The sequence below is a fragment of the Mytilus californianus genome, unplaced genomic scaffold (assembly GCF_021869535.1).
Source record: "Mytilus californianus isolate M0D057914Y unplaced genomic scaffold, xbMytCali1.0.p SCAF_6, whole genome shotgun sequence".
NCBI lineage: Eukaryota > Metazoa > Mollusca > Bivalvia > Mytilida > Mytilidae > Mytilus > Mytilus californianus.
The window spans coordinates 108,173,276-108,198,863 of NW_026262712.1; the positions used below are offsets into that span (position 1 = coordinate 108,173,276).

At 33.7% G+C, this 25,588-nt stretch overlaps 1 protein-coding gene and 2 long non-coding RNA genes across 3 annotated transcripts in view; all 3 read left to right on the plus strand.

Annotated features, from left to right (window-relative positions):
- The window catches only part of LOC127704307 (DNA helicase MCM8-like), a 98,512-nt gene that overhangs the window by 54,207 nt on the left and 18,717 nt on the right, over nt 1-25,588 (plus strand). The window contains exons 12-16 of the mRNA XM_052208317.1: nt 8,191-8,259; nt 8,748-8,928; nt 18,247-18,277; nt 18,702-18,764; nt 19,092-19,160. Of these exons, the coding sequence (XP_052064277.1) occupies nt 8,191-8,259; nt 8,748-8,928; nt 18,247-18,277; nt 18,702-18,764; nt 19,092-19,160 (413 nt within the window). The remainder of the gene's footprint in view (nt 1-8,190; nt 8,260-8,747; nt 8,929-18,246; nt 18,278-18,701; nt 18,765-19,091; nt 19,161-25,588) is intronic.
- On the plus strand, nt 1,187-2,782 carry LOC127704321 (uncharacterized). Its single transcript, XR_007983225.1, has 2 exons — nt 1,187-1,235; nt 1,804-2,782. It is a non-coding gene; the product is annotated as an uncharacterized LOC127704321 (long non-coding RNA).
- On the plus strand, nt 20,097-22,641 carry LOC127704314 (uncharacterized). The gene is made up of 2 exons (XR_007983216.1): nt 20,097-20,879; nt 21,450-22,641. It is a non-coding gene; the product is annotated as an uncharacterized LOC127704314 (long non-coding RNA).

Below are 25,588 nucleotides of genomic sequence, written 5' to 3' on the forward strand. Positions count from 1 at the left end.
GCAGGTATCGGGTCCGTTCGCACCCAATACACGTTCGCACCCTACACGTTCGCACCCTACACGTTCGCACCCCACACGTTCGCCCCCTAGGTCCGTTCGCACCCTTTTTTTATTCAAAAACCTGATAAATTTTTAGATGTTTTGTAAAATATTTTTATTTTCATAAATAAAAATTCGGGAATTTTTAAATGAAATATTGTTTTAAATTGATTTGATGATTAATTATTAAATGTTAATTATGTATGATTACTGCTAATTGGTATTTATACACAGCCTAATATGATGTTATTGTTGGGTGTTTAAAAATCATGATTGTTGTCATGGTTGTTTTAACTTGCTTTAAATGTAAATACTGCATGTATTTAGCTTGGTATGAGTAAAACTTTGAAGATTTTAAATAAAAAACATGAAAGATAATTGTTTTTAACAGCTTGGCTCCTTTGATCTCATGTGTGTCAGAATCTCACTTTATTCATAAACAATGAAAAAAAATATTTATAGCAATACACTATCCAAAACATGATTACGAATTATTCAACATATAAAAAAAAACGTTGTCAGAATCCCATTTCCTTTTGAAACAATAAAAAAGAAATATTTATAGCAATACACTAACCAAAACATGATTAAGATTTTATCATCACCTAAAAAAACGTTGTCAGAATCTCACTTTATTTAGAAACAATGAAAAAAATAATTTATATATATATATATATATATTTGTTTTACATGCACGCGTATAGAAATTGCGGTTTTTATCCAACGCAATCAAAGGTTTGAACGTTGTTTTCAATTTAGACTTGTATATATATAGATATATATAGAGCAATACACTTACCTAAACATGATTAAAAATTATTCAACACAAAACTAAAATACTGGTCGTCAGAATCTCACTTAATTTAAAAACAATGAAAAAAAAATGTTAATAGCAATACATCTACCATTTACCATGACACAAAAAATCTCACTTTATTTAGAAACAATGAAAAAATATATATTTATAGCAATACACTTACCAAAACTCGTTTACAAATTATTAAACACAAAACCAATAAAAATTGGGCGCGAACGTGTAGGGTGCGAACGGACTTTGGGTGCGAACGTGTAGGGTGCGAAAGTGAAAGGGGAGCGAACATGCATGGAGGCGAACGTGATTGGGCGCGAACGGACCCGGATTCTTGTTTGCAAGGCACGTTTTACTGAAAAAGACTACGTGCAGGAAACTATTCATGGTAAAACTCTATTTTCTTTGTGAAATATATAGTTATATATGTAATCGCCATGCGAATAAACCAAAGTCTGTTTACAACCGCAATTATCGTTTTAGAATAAAAGGGGGTGGGTAATTCAAGACGTCATAATTTTTTGGATTACGATTCAATGTGATCTGTTTGAGATTTTTTGGTGATTGCTACAATTATAATGATTTCTTACAAGAGGTATATCATACTGAGAATTATTTTAGCAGTAATTATGCTAATGTAGTAATGACAGGAATGCATAAGCTATGCCTCATAGACTTTCTTGAAAAATATCAATGACAATGTTAACAGGAACAAAACTGACATGCTCTCATCAATATTATAGTTATTTAGGTACAAACAATGTACGTTTGTTGCATAAGTCTCTCATTGTTTGTCCTTTGGATTTACATAACATACATTGAATCAGGCAAACATAGTTTTATCCAGATTGTAATGAATAAATCTAGTTAATATTTCGCCAGGTAGTACAAAGTATACATTGCTAATGGAAGTTCATTTAATTATCAAAAAACTAATGTTTTATAACCTTTTTCAGGGCGCAAACCCACCATACAGAGACTTAAGTCTACTGCCATTCCCAGCCTATTTTCCTGGACCAAGCAAGAGACTGAATCGTCCGCAAAAATCAGGGCAGTTTCCTGTGAAAACAAAAGAACTAAACTTGATGAATATTGTAGTAGAAATCTAGAGGAAAGTTTTGATTGTAAAGTTGGTTTTCCTGAAGAAGTCATTCATACTGCAGAAAGGATTTATGACTGTCCACCACCAATTGCCGAGCTAATGTTGAGCTTCACAGATGGAATTACGCAAACACCATCAATGCCTATGTTTTCAGCAGAGAATTTTGAAATGAAGACACGTGACACAGCCATGCATTTTTAGAGTTGTATACTAAATTTTTATTTGTTTTGACCACACTTGGTCCAGCAGCACATTGTTTGAGATGCATATATTTTCAAATTGATAGGGTGTCAGTTGAAAATCAGTTTTTTTATGACTTTGATGAAATTGAGGCATTATACAACCAACTTTGAACTGTCTACATTTGTAGATTCTAGATTGAATCTAGTGTTAAGAATATTGTGTATACATGGATTGTTTTTATGTCTAAACAGTGGTGTGAGGCTAACACTTGGCCATCTAGTGGTTTAGTCAGGTATTTTTCACCATCCAACTTCAAATTAAAGTTTCCTACGACTTTGATTATTATTGACAGCACAGAATATCCCGTGATAAAACCTAAAGCTCCTAGAGCTCAGGCAACCTTTTCATCAAATAAAAACAGAAACACTGAAAATTCTTGAATGTTCGACACCTGGTGGTTTAGTCAACTATGTCTCTATGTCACATAGAGCAAATTATTGGACTTGGCAAAACATACAAAATTCTAATAAATCCTATGAATGGAACTGAAACAAAACTTTCATCTGAAATAACATTTAGTTGTTTTATGTTGTGTAATTTTAGAACTTGTATTGTGCCAAAGGATGCATAAATAAAAGTGACGCAATGAATTTTGTTCTGATATATATATATTTACAATTACATGCACATGTAAATTGTAATGCATATAAAAATAAGGAGATGTGGTATGATATTCAGTGAGTTTATCGAACTAAAGTGCATAAGAAATGGGTTTAAGCAGTTACAGGTGTTACTGTCACCGTACAATCTCCAACAATGAGAAAAACCTGTACCCTGTAAAAAATTTCAGAGATCTTACCACTAAGTTTTGTTGCCTCACCTTGACTTTGGTGAATTTTTTATATCTGTTGATGTAAATATAAAAAAGAAGATGTGGTATGATTGCCAATGAGACAACTCTCCACAAGAGACCAAATGACACAGAAATTAACAGCTATAGGTCACAGTACTGCCTTCAACAATGAGCAAAGCCCATACCGCACAGTCAGCTATAAAAGGCCCCGAAATGACAATGTAAAACAATTCAAACGAGAAAACTAACGGCCTAATTTATGTACAAAAAATGAACAAATATAACAAATATGCAACACATAAACAAACGACAACCACTGAATTACACTTTTACAGGCTCCTGACTTGGGACAGGCACATACATGTACATACAGAATGTGGCGGGCTTAAACATGTTGGCGGGATCCCAACCCTCCCCTAACCTGGGACAGTGGTGTAACAGTACAATATAAGAAAGAACTATAAAAATCAGTTGAAAGAGGCTTAACTCATCAGATGGATAAATACAAATACAAGTGGACGTGGTCGGGTAGTTGTACATCAAAACAACAAAAAGACACTAAGTACAGATCTGAGAGTACTCACAGTTACTGACAGCTAGTTCAAAGCCACTAACAACTGATAAAAAAATCTTGCATGTAAGACTAAATTATCAATCCGTAAGCTCCCTTTAGAATTTTATAAATTTTAGATTTTACATTTCTGAGTTATGGGGTTTTATTCATTAAAAAAGGGGGGATTTTCCAGTTTTTGGACAACAACTCAAAAATGCTTTAAGCAGTTCACATGAAACTTTGGTGAATTATTTATAGCTATTGATGTAATCTCCCTATTGATTTTCATAAATTTCAAATATGACATTGAGAAGAAATTGAACTTTATTTGTTTATAGTCTGGCAACAGATTAATTAAGTATTGCGCAACAGCACAGTGTATTGCACAACAGCAAGAAATCTTTAATTGAATATAAATTCAATTCATATAACCGATTTCAAGTTCATTGACTACATTTATTCAGAAACTATAATATGTCAAATATTTGATTACAATCCAAATTCAGACTTGTATCAAGCTTGAATATTGTGTCCATTTTTGCCCCAACTGTTCAGGGTTGGATCTCTGCGGGTGTATCCAGCTGCGCTCAGCGAATCAGTTTACTTCTACGACCGCAAAAAATTTTTTGTGGTCGTATATTGGTATGACGTTGGCGTCGTCGTCGTCCGAAGACACATTGGTTTTCGCACTCTAACTTTAGTTTAAGTGAATGGATCTCTATGAAATTTTACCACAAGGTTCAATACCACAAAAGGAAGGTTGGGATTGATTTTGGGGGTTATGGGACCAACAGTAAAGGAAAAAGGGGCCAAAAATAAGCATTTTTGTAACTTCCAGACATAACTTGTGTGTTAGTGTGTGGATCTCTCTGACATTGTACCACAAGGTTCCATATCACAAAAGGAATGCTGGGATTGATTTTGGGGGTAATTGCCTCAAAACTTTAGGAATTAGGGGCCAAAAAAGGGGCAAAAAACAAGCATTTTTCTAGTTTCATGACAATTACTTGTGTGTAAGTGTATGGATCTTTCTGAAATTGTACTACAAGGTTCCATATCACAAAGGGAAAGCTGGAATTGAGTTTGGGGGTAATTGCAGAAATGTTTAGGAATTGGGGGCCAAAAAGGGGCCCAAAATAAGCATTTTTTTAGATTCCAGACAATTACTTGTGTTCAAGTGTATGGATCTCTCTGAAATCGTACTGCAAGGTACCATACCACAAAGGGAAGGCTGGGATTGATGATGGGGGTAATTGCCTCAATATTGTAGGAATTAGGGGCCAAAAAGGGGCAAAAAACAAGCATTTTTCTAGTTTCAGGACAATAACTTGTGTGTAAGTGTATGGATCTTTCTGAAATTGTACTACAAGGTTCCATATCACAAAGGGAAAGCTGGGTTTGAGTTTTGGGGTAATTGCCCTGAATGTTAAGAATTTGGGGCCAAAAAGGGGCCAAAAAACACATTTTTCTAATTTCCAGACAACAACTTGTGTTCAAGTGTATGGATCTCTCTGAAATTGTACTGCAAGGTACCATACCACAAAGGGAAGGCTGGGATTGTGTTTGGGGTGATGAATCATAAGGGGGTTCAAAAAATTTGGGGGGGGGTTCCCTTTTTTTTCTTTTTTTCCTTTTTTTTTCTTTTAAAATTTTCCATTTTAAGTTGGTTATTTCTGATTTATATTTAAAAGCAAATAATAATGATATGGTAGGAGATACACACCAAACAGGATGTGTAAATTATTATATAATAAGTATTGTGCAATAGCAAGAAATTTTCAATTGCACAGTATTGCACAATAGCAAGAAATCTTCAATTGCACAGTATTGCGCAATAGCAAGAAATATCCAATAGCACAATATTGCGCAGTAGCAAGAAATTGTCAATCGTACAGTATTGCGCAATAGCAAGAAATATTTAATTGCACAGTATCGTGCAAAAGAAGATACTTCATATAAATTGCTTATTTCTTGACCAATTTCAATGGGGTTTTATTCTTGAATTCTTGGGGTTCTTTAATATGCTGAATCGAACCGTGTATTTAGTTTTTGGATTTTGGGCCCCGTTTTTAAATTGGTCCACATTGAGGTCCAAAGGGTCCAAAATTAAACTTTGTTTGATTTCATCAAAAATTGAATTATTGGGGTTCTTTGATATGCCGAATCTAACCATGTATTTAGATTCTTAATTTTTGGTTCCGTTTTCAAATTGGTCTACATTAAGGTCCAAAGGGTCCAAAATTAAACTTAGTTTGATTTTAACAAAAAATGAATTCTTAGGGTTCTTTGATATGCTGAATCTAAACATGTATTTAGATTTTTGATTATGGGCCCAGTTTTCAAGTTGGTCCAAATCGGGGTCCAAAATTAAACTTTGTTTGATTTCAACAAAAATTGAATATATGGGGTTCTTTGATATGCTGAATCTAACCATGTATTTAGATTTTTGATTTTTGGGCCCCGTTATCAACTTTGTCCACATTGAGGTCAAAAGGGTCCAAAATTAAACTTTGTTTGATTTCATCAAAAATTGAATTCTTGGGGTTCTTTGATATGCTGAATCTAACCATGTATTTAGATTTTGGATATTGGACCATAATAGGTGAATGTCCAATTTAAAATTTTTAAGTTCTTAGACCACATTCATTCTGTGTCAGAAACCTATGCTGTGTCAAATATTTAATCACAATCCAAATGCAAAGCTGTATCAAGCTTGAATGTTGTGTCCATACTTGCCCCAACTGTTCAGGGTTCGACCTCTGCGGTCGTATCAAGCTGCGCCCTGCGGAGCATTTTATTTCATTCATAAATTACTTTATGCTTGGAAATATAATTTTGCTTAGAGTTGAAAGAGTTGACATGTTGCATGTACATTTATTCTACATAGTTCTATGGTACCAAATCAAAAGTTTATATAAAAGAAAGAAGTCAAAGGTTTCCCATCATAGTTTAGTTACATACATTTTTTTTGTACCTGAGGTCGTTGAATATAGATCATTATATAAATAAGGAGATGTGTTATGATTACCAATGAAAAAACTAAGGATTTTCTTATCCAAGGAATAGATTACCTTAGCCGTATTTGGCACAACTTTTTGGAATTTTGGGTCCTCAATGCTCTTCAACTTTGTACTTGTTTGGCTTTATTACTATTTTGATCTGAACGTCACTGATGAGTCTTATGTAGACGAAACACGCGTCTGGCGTATTAAATTATAATCCTGGTACCTTTGATAACTAATTTGACTATAAACATAGATAAAAAAGATACAAACTGGACATAATGCACTAGTTCATAAACAAGTGAGAACAATCGCCTTCATATAGTGCTCAGAATATGACATTCATAAAACTTGTTCAATATCATTAGAGAACTCTAAATCTTAAATACTGAAAGCCACCTCTGATAAGTACACTGTACTATGCAAGATAATGATATAACTGGACTAAAAATACACACAACCTGTAATTAACTGCCTTTACAGCGCTTTCACGCTTTGATTGATTATAAGATTTAGGTTAGACATCTTCATTTACATGTCCTCATATGTCTCGGTGGTATAATAATAATATAGTAATAATAAATTCTTTATTTAAAGAGGGTAAACACAGTTAGTTACAACAAACTAATCTTCCCTGAGGCCCTCACATACAAATTACAATACAATCAAATACAAATATTTACACAAAGTTTATTTACAGTCGAGTAGTTCAATGTATTATTTTAAACATGATTAGAGACAGAACTGTTCAAGAGGTACATGTAGTAAAAAATCAACAACAAAAAATAAAATCAAAATAAAATAAAAAGTATACATAATATTGTAGAAAACAGAATCTTATCAGGACTGTGTCAAGTACTTCTTGATACTTTGTTTGAAAGTAAAAGTGTTTTGGACTTTATGCATTTTGCGTGGTAGTCCATTCCATAACACTCATCCAGTATAAACAAAAGATTTCTTAAACCGCTATAGAGGATAACTTTCATCATTCAGTAATTGGGTATTTGTATGCACCTGTCCTTAGTCAAGAGCCTGTTGTTCAGTTGTTGATGTTCATTGATGTTGTTCATAAGTGTTTCTCGTTTTTATATAGATTAGACCGTTGGTTTTCCTGTTTGAATTGATTTACACTAGTCATTTTGGGGCCCTTTATAGCTTGCTGTTCGGTGTGAGCAAAGGCTCCGTCTTGAAGGATGTATTTTGACCTATAATTGTTTACTTTTTACACATTGTGACTTGGATGGAGAGTTGTCTCATTGGCACTCATACCACATCTTATTTATATATTTATTTGACTGAATGGAATGTTATATATTATTGAAAGTTCCAATAATATTCCATTTAAAGAGTTCAGTTAAGAGTTGGCTACATAAGAACAATGCAGAAAGCTAACCAGTTTCAAGTGACATTAAAAAATTCTCATTTATATCTCCTTCACCAAACCCTGTCCTGAGCAATGCCATTGTTTATAGTAACAGTTTGTTCTTGTCTTGATGTTGCATGAAATATTGGCAACAATTTCAAACAATCAGATTGAATAGTAAAAAAATACTTTCCTGCAAAATGAATTCACATTCAGTCCTGTTCTTTATTATGTTAAAACTCAGTCAACAGAAGTTCAGATATTATTTACTTCTAATGTGTTTTCAGTTGACAGTTGTGTACCTGGAGATGTAGTTACTATTTCTGGTATAGTCAAAGTTAACAGTGTAGATGAGGGTAAGTAAAAAAAAATTACTACCGGAAATAAAAACAACAGTGGCATTTCTGAAGTTCTTTAATATTTAATGTTTGAAACAGGCTAACAGAATTAGACAAAAAATCACGTCTTGAAAAGTATCACAGCATTTCTTGTAGATTAATATCTGCATAAGGAAAGTAAGACTTAAGGGTAAAGGTATGCAGTTCTTAAGAATAATACCATATGAACCTGATAAGAAGGACAGCAAAAAATTGAATCTACAAAATTAGATATTGTGAAAGTAAGCTAAGTATGGCTTGCATGGAATGAAAAGTTGTCCATTTTTATGTAAGGAGATTTCCATATTAACTTGAAGAACTAATGGATGTAAATGGCAACCTTTTCCTGAAAAAAATGATGTTCATTCAGAATTTTGAGGTATGATGATTGATTATCCTCGCTGAAGTAGTTAATGAGCATGCCTGTAAAATGAAATTTGGATGGGTCGTTTTTTTTTATCTTCTAGGTAAAGGCAGAAATAAGGACAAATGTATGTTCCTGTTGTATATTTATGCTAATTCTGTTGTGAATGCCAAGGGGAATAAATCTGGTGATAACTCAGGACTAGCAATGGAGTTCACCATGAAGGAGTTGTATGCCATTGAAGAAATACAAAGTGAGAAAAATCTGTTTAGATTGCTTGTAGGGTGAGTGAAATTTCATTGTTCCTAGAAATACAAATATAGTTTTTCTCGTAGACCATAAATAGATCAGTTAAAAACATCTTTTATTTAGCTCACCCGACCCAAAGGGCCAAGTGAGTGTTTCTCATCACTTGGCGTCCGTCGTCGTATTTTAACTTTTACAAAAATCTTCCTCCTCTGAAATTACTGGGTCAAATTTAACCAAACTTTGCCATAATCATCATTTGGGTTTCAAGTTTTAAAAATGTGTCTGATGACCCTGCCTGCCAACCAACAGTGTTCCAGCTAGAATTTCAAAAGGGCAGGGAGCCAATCATGAAAAGGGCACTTAAGCACGATGATTGATATTTCAAAAAGGGCATGTCAAACATTGTCTTATGTTAACTGCAGGGGTTTCAGCTAGGAGTTTTGAGGGGGGTTTAGTCACTTTTACGCTAGAATGAAAATCAACCTTATTTTGGGTAACAGTATTAAAGGGACCATGCAAGGACGTATATAACGCATCAGCGTTTTGTAGAATTATTTTTATTTCATTAGTGAAATGAATTGTGCATGTCAGTTAAAATACTACACAAGATCTGCAATACAGTCAGGAACAATACCTTACATTTTCTCCAGGGGCCAACCTGGATCCCAAAACAAAAGGGCCCAAGAGAAATTTTAAGGCCCTACCAGGGTATTTTTACTACAGGTACATACTTATAAATAGTCTTGAATGTTCTTATAAAGGCAATAATATATGTTTGAAATGCCTAATATATGTAGCCCAGTGTTTCTGATTATGATAGAAATAATAAATGAATTATAATAAACCACATTGAGTTTTTCAGAATTAAAATCCATTCAACCATGTCTTTTCAGACTGTTCAACTTATATTTGTAATATTATATATAAAAAATATAAAGCCCCCCCCCCCTTTTTCCATTTTACACACCCCTAGATGTAGAGTATTAAAGTGTTATCAGTTTCACCCCAAGAAAGTATTCATTTTAAATGAAATAATCTTAGCAGTTAATTAAAATGAAAATCTTACTGTCTATAATGAACAATGAAATGTAACTGTTTCTTGTTAAAGGGGTTTTCCGAATTTTCCCGCCAAAAAAGCACATGGCTTTCAACAAATGTAAACAAAGCAGTCAATTTGTGATCATGGATTACAGCTTTAATTAATTTAATTTGGATATCGATATTCAATGAAAGGTACAGTCAAGCATTGTTTTTACTTTCTTCTGGATTAAAACTAGATTAAACGATCAATTTAAAAAAAAAATCTTTGACATATAAACAACAGACGATCTACGGATACATCAAACGCAAATTGTCATCTTTTGAGAAATATTGAAATTGAAATGCTGACTGACCGAATTTAATGAGAAAAATTATTGCAATGGTAAATTATGAAGTTTAATTAATGGATTAATGACCCATCCGATGTCGATAAGCGGATTATCTGTAATCACAACTTATTACACCTGCTGTAAATGTTAATTAGCTTAGGGTCATAAACTTGTCATAAATATGAAGACAAGTAGAATAATTGTATTTTCATCAAAATATTACAGCAATAAAGGCATGGACTTACGAAAAAGGGCAGGGCGTCTTAAAAAGGGCACAGGGCGGCACTCGTGAAAGGGCGGGCGGACCGCCCTGTGAAAACGACCTAGCTGGAACACTGACCAAGATGGCCAACATGGCTAAAAATAGAACATAGGGGTAAAATACAAGTTTTGTCTATTATTTTGAAAACCATTATGAATAGAGAAAATCTGTCCATACCTGCCAACTTTCACGATTTAGGCGTGTACTACACGATTTTGACCCTTTGTCACGATTGCACGATCGTGATCGTGAAAAAACCACTAAAACACGATTTTGTGAAAATTTACATGAAAAATATGATTGTTCCCGAATTTGAACTGTTCCCAAGGGAAGACAATCGTGATTCATGGATAAATTGTGGTGATGGGATCCACATTCACAGCACCATTGTAAATAATGAGCACCGCCACCCAAAGCACCTGTTCAACACACAGAACCTGTGTGGTTCTCCTTTGAAGGGGGTAAAGATACAGAGGTAAGGTAAGGATCAGCCAATCAAAAACGTTTTCTCTTAAGAATATTCTAACATGCTAGATTTTGAACTTGTGTTGTATTCCTCTGTGTGTTAGTCAGAATTGTAAAATCATGAACATGGAAGGTTAATTTTCATCTGCAAGGAGGTTCTTAAACAGCTTAAGAATAAAAGCATGGCTGATTGACAAAATTCAATGATGCAGTACTACCATAAAGATAATAAATAGTAGTTTATTCACTAATTTATTGACATTACACTTGCTATAACATATGTCATTTTTGTATTCAATTAAATTACCAAATGGGGCAAATCATTTAAAGTACAATGTACTATACATTTTGTACTTCATTTTTCACAAGGACCAAACAAACAGGTTTGGAACAAACCCCCAAATGAGGGGTATATCCCTTAAATGAGGGATGTCCCCAAGATATTAAGACAAGGGGTCATTTTACTGTTGTAAAAAAGAAAAATTTAGATTTTTTAACTTAAAAGTGGGAAAATTCATTATATTTGGAACAACTTTAAAGTCTTTTCTAAACGAGGGGTCCAATAAAAATCCAGGAACATTACAAAATTCTTGGACATGTTTTGACCATACATAAAGCTGCTAATAATATTATTATTGTTTGACGTAAATTTTACATTGAGGTTCTGAAAAAAGAAATCACCAATTCACCAACATTCCAACTGACTCCATTTTCAGAAAACGACATCTGTAACAAACATAAACTTTTAGCTACCGCTTTACAAGCAGAACCAAATACAATGAAAGTCCCAACTATGTATTGGCTTCCGAAGCTACACAAAACACCTTACAAATATAGATTCATTTCGTCTTCAAGCCATTGTTCCACTACTAAATTGTCTATTCTTCTTACCAGTACACTTGGTACAATCAAAAACCTGATAATAAATTGTTCAAATAAGGCATTCGAAAATAGTGGAATTAATTACTTTTGGAGTGTCAAGAACTCGTTGGAAGTACTTGATAAATTGCATGCATATATTGGTGATTTTGAATCTGTTCAAAGTTTTGATTTTTCTACCCTATATACCACATTGCCTCATATTCTCATTAAGAAAAAATTCACACACCTAATTAAATGGGCATTTAAAAAGTCAGAATGTGAATATATATGTTCAAACTCTTTTAGGTCATTTTTTAGTAGCAATAAACAAAAAATCTATGTCAATTGGACATGCTTTGATACTATATATGCCCTTGAATTATTACTAGATAACATTTTTGTTCTCTTTGGAGATTCCGTATATCGTCAGGTTATCGGAATTCCAATGGGGACTAACTGTGCACCACTTATTGCGGACCTTTTTTTGTATTGCTATGAGTTACAATTTATGACAAAAATCAGCAAAGACCCATCGAAACAACATCTGATACACAAATTTAATAATACTTTTAGATATTTGGATGATATTTTGGCTCTCAATAATGACGACTTCAGTATGTATACTAAAGAAATTTATCCTGTTGAACTTACTTTAAATAAAGCTAATACTAACAATGACCACTGCCCTTTCCTCGATCTTGATATCTATATCATTAACGGAAAGCTTAATACTAAAATATATGATAAAAGAGATGATTTTTCATTTCCTATCGTTAATTATCCATTTTTAGATGGTGACGTTCCCTTGTCACCATCTTACGGTGTTTATATATCTCAACTTGTACGATTCGCTCGTGTATGTAACAATGTTTTAGATTTTAACGAGAGAAATTTATGTATTACTGAAAAATTATTACACCAGGGTTTTCGATATCACAAACTAGTCAAAACATTTACTAAATTTTATCATCGGTATAAGGACATCATTCGTAAATATAGCTCAACATGCAGACTTCTTATACGTTCAGATATTTCACATCCAATTTTTTATGGAAATATTCTTTATAAAGCACAAAAATGTCAGTATTCACCTCTGAAGCTAACAAAACCTTTAAATAGACTTATTAAGAAGGGATATAGTTACGATACTGTTGTCAGGTCATTAAAGATTGCATATTTTAGCGTTAATATTGATTCACTTATAGGGTCTTTGCATCGGCACTAAACACATTTATTTAAAAACCAGTTGTTGGCATGACACGGGTTATGTTCTTCTCATATATGTTATGATGGTATGATACTAAACCCCTAACGGGAAGGATTGTGCCTGATATTCATATGATGAAGACATAATCTTTCAATCAGTTTAATTGAAGTCTGGAGCTGGCATGTCAGTTAACTGCTAGTAGTCTGTTGTTATTTATGTATTATTGTCATTTTGTTAATTTTCTTTGGTTACATCTTCTGACATCAGACTCGGACTTCTCTTGAACTGAATTTTAATGTGCGTATTGTTATGCGTTTACTTTTCTACATTGGCTAGAGGTATAGGGGGAGGGTTGAGATCTCATAAACATGTTTAACCCCGCCGCATTTTTGCGCCTGTCCCAAGTCAGGAGCCTCTAGCCTTTGTTAGTCTTGTATTATTTTTAATTTTAGTTTCTTGTGTACAATTTGGAGTTTAGTATGGCGTTCATTATCACTGAACTAGTATATATATTTGTTTAGGGGCCAGCTGAAGGACGCCTCCGGGTGCGGGAATTTCTCGCTGCATTGAAGACCTGTTGGTGACCTTCTGCTGTTGTCTGTTCTATGGTCGGGTTGTTGTCTCTTTGACACATTCCCCATTTCCATTCTCAATTTTATGTATAATACCAGATAGATGTATAATTCTTTAGGAAAAGTTTCTTCAAATAATATAGATATGTGCTCATTTGTACTTAAAATTGGTTTTTAATGTCCTAACATTGAGGGGTTACCCCTCATTTGGGGTGTTGTTCCCAACCTGATAAAGTCCTTCTTTGTGCATAATTTTAAATTTTAAACGCCAACAATCATTTAATATCCTAACACAAGAAAATAAATCCTGGTCTTCTAGCTACAGATTCATCTTTTCTACTGATATATTAATAATAACTAGAGTCATGCTAATAAAAAAGGCTTTCAAAAGTTGGCAGGTATGTCTGTCAGGTGCGAAATGTTCAGAATGTTGAGCTCTTCCAATTGTACATATATGTCATAACTGTCAGACAACTTCTTATAGGATTTATTGCCCTTAAATGACAAATTTTACCATTTTTTTTCATTTTTGTCTATTATCTTGAAAACCATAATAGATAGAGAGAAACTTTAAATTGCAAAAATGACCAGCAAGACAAGTTCTACTTCTAAGTTTTACATGGTCAAAATCATCAGTGCTTCTTATTAGAGTTCTTGCCCTTTGATGACGATTTTTACCAATTTTTTGCGTTTTTGCCTTATATCTTAAAAATTATAATAGATAGATAGAAACTTAAGTAAGGCCAAAATAAATAAATGGTGTGTTTCCGGTTCCCCGTCCCTACCTCCTTTTCCGACGCCGACCCTAAACATTTTATTTACAAAAATAAAAATAAAAATTCAAAATCCGGATTTTTCAATCTGTCTGGATCCAATTGTTCGTTTAGCATGTATGTATGTAGATCCCTCTGTTTATGGAGCACCCCATGAGAGCTGCGAGGGTACAGTGGAATCCGTGTACGCTCCCTATCGGGATTAATGGAGATGTGTCACTAACATATTTACAATGTTCAATATTTACAAGGACAATCCCCACCCCAACACCAGGGAGTGTTAGGACACCGGGCAGATCTGTTATTATGGTGGAGGAAGCCGAAGTACTCGGAGAGAACTACCGGGCTGCTCGGCAGGGACAGACAAACCGAAGAGATATCAGCAGATTGATCTTCAGGTCAAAGTCGGGAGCAACTTTGACCAAACGAGGCCCCCATAGTACCCATTCTAGTTTAAACTCCCGTCTGGGTACCAGAGATGTGTGTGAGAGGGTGAAAATCACCCTTCTGATGTACTGATATTTTTAGCTCCCCGAGTGAGAATCGAACTCGGGACCTTCAGCACTGTAGCCATCGGTCTTAACCACTAGACCATGAACTCACATAGAATACTATAGATCTTCAAAGCGTTTGATAATAACAACCAATATAGATAAGTAAAGCTTTTCAAGAGTTTAAATAAACAAGCATGGCTTTTCGGCAACCGTGTAGCGTATTAGCTATCAAATAAGCGAAATGTGACCACATGGACGCAAAATATAATGACATTGATTCCGGATAATTACGATATGAAGAATCTTTTTGAAGGATTGATCATGATGGACCTATAGACGAAAAAAATATGAAGTTGACGCACTTTGGCCTTTGCTCAACTTCTTTGAACAAGTACAAGCGAGGTTTTTTAAAAATATTTGTATATATAATGAATAGTTTATTCAGTATATATGCATATATTAACAAAATCTTGTCTTGTACCTGTGCTTCTTTGGACCAAAAGTCAGAATCATTTCAGGTTGGACAGACTGTATCTGTCGGTAAATTGACTAACAATTTTATCTTAAAATGAGTTCAAATTTACTGCTAAAATCAATCCAGCTTTTGTTGTAAAACATGCTTTTACGAATGTTGTACAGAATTGTGCTCAGGATGCAACATAAACAGCTGTTCATGCTTTTTAGTTCATGATGGCAAGGGGACAATTTGGAACGAGAAAGATGAAACTTGAGAAGCTTTCCACAGTAGGCAGACATAGTGTATGATTCATATTCATTTATGAATGAATCTGCCCCAGCACCATGTTTACTTTTATTCTTTTATATTTCTCTGGCTGGTCCCATAACAATTCATATAAGAAAAGGGGAAAAAATCATGTCATATTTACATCTGCAATTAATTTAACCAGTAGATTAATGAGGGTCGTAATGGGGGTACCTTCATGACGAATTGTCACGAAATAGAAGTTCCTTCATAATAGAAGTTCCAAATGCAAAAAGTGTTCAGGAATATTATGTCCACTGGAATAAATATTACAGTATATGTTCCTATCGGAATGAATGGTATAGAATATTTGTTCCAACAGGAACAGATAATTTGACATTGTTTATAACAAAGTTTCCAGTGGAACTTCTGTTAGGCAGAACAAATATACGTAGACAGAATAACTATAAAAAATCTTGCCAAATGACATTAACTAATTTTTGGTGCATGACGATAAAATGTACACTTTCTTTTAGATGGTAAAAAAATCAATCGATTTTGACGAATCACGTAAATTTTTTTCCTAAAATAACGGTAACGATAATTATTTGAGACCTCTGGCCAAGGATTTGTATAGTATTTGGCGAATTAAGGTAAAATTTTAACCAATTTGACGCTTGCGGTAGCCGAAAATTACCGTTTGACGCCCGACGGTAAAGGGCATTACTACCGTCATTAATAAGACAAAGATTTCACATTCTCACTCTCCTCAAAACCTGCAATTTTAATATTGTCAGAACCACCCAATCTTCAATCAACATCACGTTCTGTCTAACATCAAAACCCATCTGTATATTAAAAAAGGAGGGTGCAAGGGCAGAGTATTAACCCTAAAAAAATCATAATTAACTGCTGCTTAGCATCGGTTCACAGTGTTTTCAAGGGGTAGTAATCTGCTTCCACATGTATACCCTGTGTGACATTTATATTTTTAGGTTCAACGAGGCCCAACATAATAACATACCATGCCAGATTTTTCACTGCCATTTTTGGTTTAAGATAATTAATCAGGAAGAACATACACTTTTCCTTTTACGACCAATGAAATGCATAAAATTTTCATTAAAGTTTATTTTCATATTTCTGACTCAGAACTAAAACAGAAAATTAAAAAAGCTGTAGATTTAATTACTATTCTAAATATCAAAGAAGCCCGCACATCAAACTATTTGATTTGGAACTTTTTTCTATTGTCAGCCCATCAATAGAAAAAAAAATAAAATGTTTTCATAAAATAAAATTTTTACCTGCCTACCCTACCTAATTTTTTCGGAAATAGGAAACACACTATTAATTAGGGCCCTGGCGAATGGCAGACGCATTATAGTGATCAGTCTGTCCGTCAGTCCGTAACAAATTGTGTCCGCTCTATATCTAGAGAACCATTATGATTTCAAAGTTTATACTTGACATGTATATTAACCAACACCAGAGGGTGTGTCATAATGTATGTACAACTTCCTAGGTCAAAGGTCAAGGTCAAAAACTTTGGTTTTAGTTGACAACCCCATGTCCTATGGTAAAGATTGTGTCCGCTCTATATCTTGAGAACCGTTATGATTTCAAAGTTTATACTTGACATGTATATAAACCAACACCAGAGGGTGTGTCATAATTTATGTACAACTTCCTAGGTCAAAGGTCAAGGTCATTAACTTTGGTTTCAGTTGACAACCCCATGTCCAATGATAAAGATACAAATTTTTGACCACAAATTATTCACAGCGGGGCCCACAGAGATGGCTCCCATCTCAATGATATCTAGTTCATTTTGGCCTAAGCAAAAATGATCAGCAAGACAAGATCTTCAATTAAGACAACATGGAGGAAATCGTCTGACGACTCTTTATTGAAGTTATTGCCCTTTAATGACGATTTTTCCATTTTTTTTCGTTTTGCCTCATATGATAAAAATTATAATAGATAAATAGACACTTTAAATCACAAAAATGATCAGCAAGGCAAGATCTACTAACAAGTCAAATTTTGACGATATCATTAGTAGACTGTTGATTGCCCTTAAATGAGGATTTTGTTTACCCTCTTTTGTGTTTTGAGCAAAAACTAAAGAAAATAGAGAGAAACCAAACAGACTAAATGATCAGCAATACAAGATCAACAAAACAGAGATTTTTGTCATGAATTCTATTCTCGTCTACAATGTTGGAGAGTGTCCTTTGTTGAATATGCACATAGACCGACCATGCGAGGGCTGTATAGCCAGTCAAGGTCGTTTAAAACTTCCATCATCATGCATATAGACCAAGGTGAGCAACACAGGATCTTTAGAGCCTCTAGTTATGGTTTTCACAGATTGAAATGTAAAACATCTTGATTGAAAATGGCAATATTGAACAGTTGAAGATTAGATAGTTTAAAGAAAAGATTTTAACGTTTTTTACCAATGCCTACCAAATATTTCACATGTATTTATAATTATCATGATGAAAACTTACTGTATGGATTAGTGTAATAAAAATTGTTCACCAGGTTTCATAAAGACGTAAAGTTTATTTGATATTATAGGTTTCAAGTTAGAAATGTTAGATTTTTTTTAGCTGCAGTGTAAAATCTTGCATATTGTAGGTCACTTTGTCCATCTATTTATGGCCATGAGGTAAGATTTTACATAGATTTTCTAATTTTGATGAAGTAATATTTGGAATGTAATCCTGAATAATTTTAAATTCAAAATTTTGAATTACATAGACAACAAGTGCCTATCTAAGTCTTTGTCTTAATATAAAAATAAGGAGATGAGATACGATTGCCAATGAGACAACTATCCACCAAAGTTCAAATAAAGTGGATGTAAGCAATTATGGACAGTCTTCTTTGTTCATTTATGAAATTATAAAACAATCAAGTTACTCGCTTTACCCTAAAATAAAATGAGGAATTATTTGTTTATGTGAATTAATCTTTGTATGCTTATTAAAAAAAATAATGAATAAAATCTCCAATAAGCAATTAAAATCTGTTTCACATATTTTCTTCAATATTTTATCTTTCTTTTACTCATTTTAATTTTGTATTTACAGTTAGTGAAGGCAGGTTTAATACTGGGATTATTTGGTGGAACTCATAAGTTTACAAATGATAAGGTGAGTTTTTGTAATTCTTACACACGACTAGATTTAGATTTCCCTATAACTTCTAGCCATCCACTAGGAGTTTCTGTATATATATTTTCTGTATACACTTGATAGACATGATGTATCAGAATATGAAGTGAATCTTGTTGTCCTATATACATTCTCTTATTAAAACACACACATACAAAAATCAACAAAAGTGTAACGACTTTATAAGCATCCTGATATAATTTTCCCATGCTATTCCATATTTTTTTAGGGCTTTTTTTTTCACCTGTTTGTTTACTTTTCAATTTCGCCATGGAGTTGCTAGTTATTTGACTTTCCTTCTTTCAGAACAGAATTCCAGTGAGAGGAGATCCCCATATTTTAGTTGTTGGAGACCCAGGATTAGGGAAAAGTCAGGTAATATCAATATCTGTTATATGTGCAAGAAAGAATTGATTGACAGAAAATATGTAGAATTTGTATAGCCAATTTGAACGCATGCAGGTATGAAGCAATTGCTTATTATATACCGGTAACTGCTTTTAAGTGCAGTAATCTAAATTTTGAAATTGAATTTGACAAAAAAGATACTAGGTTTTCACATTGATTATTTATTCTCAAATTTTATGAATCTGAATACAAGTTCTGCATAGTGCTATGACACAAGCTTTATTGGAAATGAAATAATCAGATCTGTACTTTCATTACAATTTCCTTGTTTTTAAAGCAATTGCTTTAATGCCATCGCGTATGGCCATCTTTGTGACGCAAATCAGAGACTCCGCCCAGATCAAGCCATAGTATTTTGTTAAACAGGCTCCTGGTCTGTCATTCTTAAACAACTATGTATGTTTTCTAATGCAATACATAGCTTGAAACTTTTGAAAAACGTTAGTGGATTTAAGAGGTTTCAGCATATGTTCTTGTAGATGTATTTTTGTATTTAGGGGGACAACCGTTTGACTAACAAAAAACATAGAAGTCCGAGTGGAAAAAAGTGCATTTTTATACCTGCGATTCCGTTCTCTTTTCGTACGATGTTTCAACAAAATATAGAATCATTTCAGTTGTTGATTTAGTATTGAAAATTTGACTGAATTATCTCTTATTAAATACAGTTTTATATGTTTAATTGGTGTTTCTCTAAGAAAGAGGCCAAATGCTCTTGTTCATTCATAAATTTATCGTAAAATCAAAATCACTACACAGGTTATACGTAGTGTCAAATGATTACCTGTAATCTAAAAATAGACAAACTTAACTGACCTATTTTGTTGATTTGTTTGCGCAAATAATTTAGCAGAACGAAACCCTTATTAAAAACACATAACAATAAGTTCGATTTCCTTTTTTAAAGGCAGTGCTTTAATGCCTTTCTAGTTGCCGGGTTAATCCTTCCTTCCGCGATATCCAACTTATCTACGTGGGGGGTCATTAGGCTCCAAGTAGATCCGGAAATGTTGAATTCTCTCCTCTTCTTATTGTGATATAAAATGTTTTTTGTTTCATTTCATTTACATTGGGAAATAGAGAAACGATCATTGTGTTTTGTTAGTTTTAAAAACTTTTGATATATTTGTATTTTGCATTATAAGCAGTCAACCGATTGACAAACTAGAATTATTTGAATTCCGTGTGGAAAGAGCTCGGGTTAATTTCGAGTGTTATCTGCAATCTAGATGTTTATAAATCATTTCAGTCGTTGATATAATAATTAAGAGTCGACTGAACATTAATTATATTATACAATTTAAAGCGCATTTCTGTTTATGCACGTGAACCCGTCTAACGTTATTGTTATTTCGCAGTTATAAAAAGTAGCAAATTATCGTTCCTGAATAGGTGGCGCCGTGGTAGCCGATCCTGTTCCTCAACTTCCGGTTTCTGCACTGTGCAACTATTTCAGTTACATTTTAAATTAACGATGCCAAGTACTTGTTGTTGTGTACCTGGATGTCATTTAAGAGAAGGACATGCATTTCCAAATGACTTAAAAAGAAGGAAAAGTTGGATCAACGCCATGGCCCAAACGCAGATTGGACGAGAACACGATTTCATCGTGGAGTCCATCTCAATCAGCTGTTGTTTGCAAGGCACATTTTACTGAAAAAGACTACGTGCAGGAAACTATTCATGGTAAAACTCTATTTTCTTTTTGAAATATATAGTTATATATGTAATCGCCATGCGAATAAACCAAAGCCTGTTTACAACCGCAATTATCGTTTTAGAATAAAAGGGGGTGGTTAATTCAAGACGTCATAATTTTTTGGATTACAATTCAATGTGATCTGTTTGAGATTTTTTGGTGATTGCTACAGTTATAATGATTTCTTACAAGAGGTATATCATACTGAGAATTATTTTAGCACTAATTATGCTAATGTAGTAATGACAGGAATGCATAAGCTATGCCTCATAGACTTTCTTGAAAAATATCAATGACAATGTTAACAGGAACAAAACAATGACATGCTCTCATCAATATTATAGTTATTTAGGTACAAACAATGTACGTTTGTTGCATAAGTCTCTCATTGTTTGTCCTTTGGATTTACATAACATACATTGAATCAGGCAAACATAGTTTTATCCAGATTGTAATGAATAAATCTAGTTAATATTTCGCCAGGTAATACAAAGTATACATTGCTAATGGAAGTTCATTTAATTATCAAAAAACTAATGTTTTATAACCTTTTTCAGGGCGCAAACCCACCATACAGAGACCTAAGTCTACTGCCATTCCCAGCCTATTTTCCTGGACCAAGCAAGAGACTGAATCGTCCGCAAAAAGAAAAATCAGGGCAGCTTCCTGTGAAAACAAAAGAACTAAACTTGATGAATATTGTAGTAGAAATCTAGAGGAAAGTTTTGATTGTAAAGTTGGTTTTCCTGAAGAAGTCATTCATACTGCAGAAAGGATTTATGACTGTCCACCACCAACTGCTGAGCTAATGTTGAGCTTCAAAGATGGAATTACGCAAACACCATCAATGTCTATGTTTTCAGCAGAGAATTTTGAAATGAAGACACGTGACACAGCCATGCATTTTTATACCAGTTTAGAGTTGTATACTAAATTTTTATTTGTTTTGACCACACTTGGTCCAACAGCACATTGTTCGAGATACATATATTTTCAAATTGATAGGGTGTCAGTTGAAAATCAGTTTTTTTATGACTTTGATGAAATTGAGGCATTATACAACCAACTTTGAACTTTCTAGATTCTAGATTGAATCTAGTGTTAAGAATATTGTGTATATACATGGATTGTTTTTATGCCTAAACAGTGGTGTGAGGCTAACACTTGGCCATCTAGTGGTTAAGTCAGGCATTTTTCGCCATCCAACTTCAAATTAAAGTTTCCTACGACTTGGATTATTATTGACAGCACAGAATATCCCGTGATAAAACTAAAGCTCTTAGAGCTCAGGCAACCTTTTCATCATATAAAAACAGAAACACTGAAAATACTTGTATGTTCGACGCCTGGTGGTTTAGTCAACTATGTCTCTACTGCATATGTTGGTTCTACCAGTGACTATGAAATAGTTGAAAGATGTAGAATACAAAATGTAGTTCAGTTATGTGATCAAGGTGACAGTGTGATGGCAGACAAAGGTTTAAATGTGCAAGATTTGTTTGCTAACTTTTTTCAAAAAAAGAAACAGAATTAGTTCCAAAACTCTTATACGGGATAGAAAAGTCTCCAATTAACATGTGCACATAGAGCGAATTATTGGACTTGGCAAAACATACAAAATTCTAACAAATCCTATGAATGGAACTGAAACAAAACTTTCATCTGAAATAACATTTAGTTGTTTTATGTTGTGTAATTTTAAAACTTGTATTGTGCCAAAGGATGCAGAAATAAAAGTGACGCAATGAATTTTGTTCTGATATATATATACATGTATTTATAATTACATGCACATGTAAATTGTAATGCATATAAAAATAAGGAGATGTGGTATGATATTCAGTGAGTTTATCGAACTAAAGTGCATAAGAAATGGGTTTAAGCAGTTACAGGTGTTACTGTCACCGTACAATCTCCAACAATGAGAAAAACTTGTACCGTGTAAAACATTTCAGAGATCTTACCACTAAGTTTTGTTGTCTCACCTTGACTTTGGTGAATTGTTTATATCTGTTGATGTAAATATAAAAAAGAAGATGTTGTATGATTGCCAATGAGATAACTCTCACAAGAGACCAAATGACACAGAAATTAACAGCTATAGGTCACAGTATGGCCTTCAACAATGAGCAAAGCCCATACCGCATAGTCAGCTATAAAAGGCCCGAAATGACAATGTAAAACAATTCAAACAAGAAAACTAACGGCCTAATTTATGTACAAAAAATGAACGAATATAACAAATATGCAACACATAAACAAACGACAACCACTGAATTACAGGCTCCTGACTTGGGACAGGCACATACATGTACATACAGAATGTGTCGGGGTTAAACATGTTAGCGGGATCCCAACATTCCCCCTAACCTGGGACAGTGGTGTAACAGTACAATATAAGAACGAACTATAAAAATCACTTGAAAGAGGCTTAACTCATCAGATGGATAAATACAAATACAAGTGGATGTGGTCGGGTAGTTGTACATCCAAACAAGAAAAAGACAGAAAGTACAGATCTGAGAGTACTTGCAGTTACTGACAGCTAGTTCAAAGCCACTAACAACTGATATAAAAATCTTGCATCTAAGACTAAATTATCAATCCGTAAGCTCCCTTTAGAATTTTATAAATTTTAAATTTTACATTTCTGAGTTATGGTGTTTTATTGGGATTTTCCAGTTTTTGTCGCAGAAAGCTCGACATAGGGATAGTGATGTGGCGGCGGCGGTGTTAGCTTACTTCTTAAAAGCTTTATATTTTAGAAGGTGGAAGACCTGGATGCTTCATACTTTGTATATGGATGCCTCATGTTACGAAGTTTCCGTCAGCCACATGTCCAATGTCCTTGACCTCATTTTCATAGTTCAGTGACTACTTGAAAAAAAAGTTAACATTTTTTGTAATGTTAAATTCTCTCTTATTATAAGTAGTAGGATAACTATGTTTGGTATGTGCGACCTTGCAAGGTCCTCATGCCCGTCAGACAGTTTTCACTTGACCTCGACCTCATTTCATGGATCAGTGAACAAGGTTAAGTTTTGGTGGTCAAGTCCATATCTCAGATACTATAAGCAATAGGTCAAGTATATTCGGTGTATGGAAGGACTGTAAAGTGTACATGTCCAACTGGCAGGTGTCATCTGACCTTGACCTCATTTTCATGGTTCAGTAGTTATAGTTAAGTTTTTGTGTTTTGGTCTGTTTTTCTTATACTGTATGCAATAGGTCTACTATATTTGGTGTATGGAATGATTGTAAGATGTACATGTCTAGCTGGCAGGTGTCATTTGACCGTGACCTCATTTTCATGGTTCAGTGGTCAAAGTTAAGATTTTGAGTTTTGGTCTTTTTTTCTAATACTATATGCAATAGGTCAACTATATTTGGTGTATGGAAATATTTTATGATCTTTATGTCAGTCACGCAGGTTTTATTTGACCTGGACCTCATTTTCACAGTTCATTGCTCTGTTAAGTTTTTATACGCCCGTTTACGGGACGTATTATGGTATACCGTTGTCCGTCCGTCGTCAACATGTCGGACATTAACTAAAAAATGCTTTTACCAATTTGCATAAAACTTTGGTGAATTGTTTATATCTATTGACGTGAGCTCCCTTTCATTTTTTATAAAATTTAGATTTTACGTTTTCGAGTTATGGGGTTTTATTCATTAAAAAAAGGGGGATTTTCCAGTTTTCGGACAATAAGTCAAGAATGCTTTCACCAACTTGCAAGAAATTGTGGTGAATTGTTTATATCTATTGACATGAGCTCCCTTTAGATTTTTATAAATTTTAGATTTTACGTTTCCGAGTTACAGGGTTTTATTCATAAAAAAAGGGGGGATTTTCCAGTTTTCGGACAAAAACTCTAAAATGCTTACAGCAATTCTTATGAAAATTTGGTGAATTGTTTGTATGTATTGATGTAAGCTCCCTTTAGAATTTTATAAATTTTACATTTTACATTTCTGAGTTATGGGGTTTTATTCATTAAAAAAAAGGGGTGATTTTCCAGTTTTCGAACAATAACTCAAATATGCTGTCACCAATTCTCATGAAACTTTGGTGAATTGTTTATATCTATTGTTGTAAGCTCCCTTTTTATTTTCATAAATTTCTAATATGACATTGAGAATTAATTGAACTTTATTTGTTTATAGTCTGACAACAGGTTTACTAAGTATTGCACAACAGCAAGAAATCTTTAATTGCATATTCAATTCATATAACCAATTTCAAGATCTTTGACTACATTTATTCAGAAACCTATAATATGTCAAATATTTAATTACAATCCAAATTCAGACCTGAATCAAGCTTGAATATTGTGTCCATTTTTGCCCCAACTGTTCAGGGTTGGACCTCTGCGGGCGTATCTAGTTGTGTTTTGGTCTGTTTTTCTTAAACTATAAGCAATAGGTCAACTATATTTGTTGTATGGAAGAATTGTTAGCTGTACATGCCTGCCTGGCATGGTTCATCTGACCTTGACCTCATTTTCATGGTTCATTGGTCAATGTTTAGTTTTCTTGGTTAATGTTAAGTTTATGTGACAGTTGTAATAAAGCTTTATATTAAGGACTATCAACATAATATCAGTGATTAGTAAAGAAGGCGAGACATTTCAGCGTGTGCACTGTTGTTCGACAACAACTCAAAAATGCTTTAAGCAGTTCGCATGAAACTTGG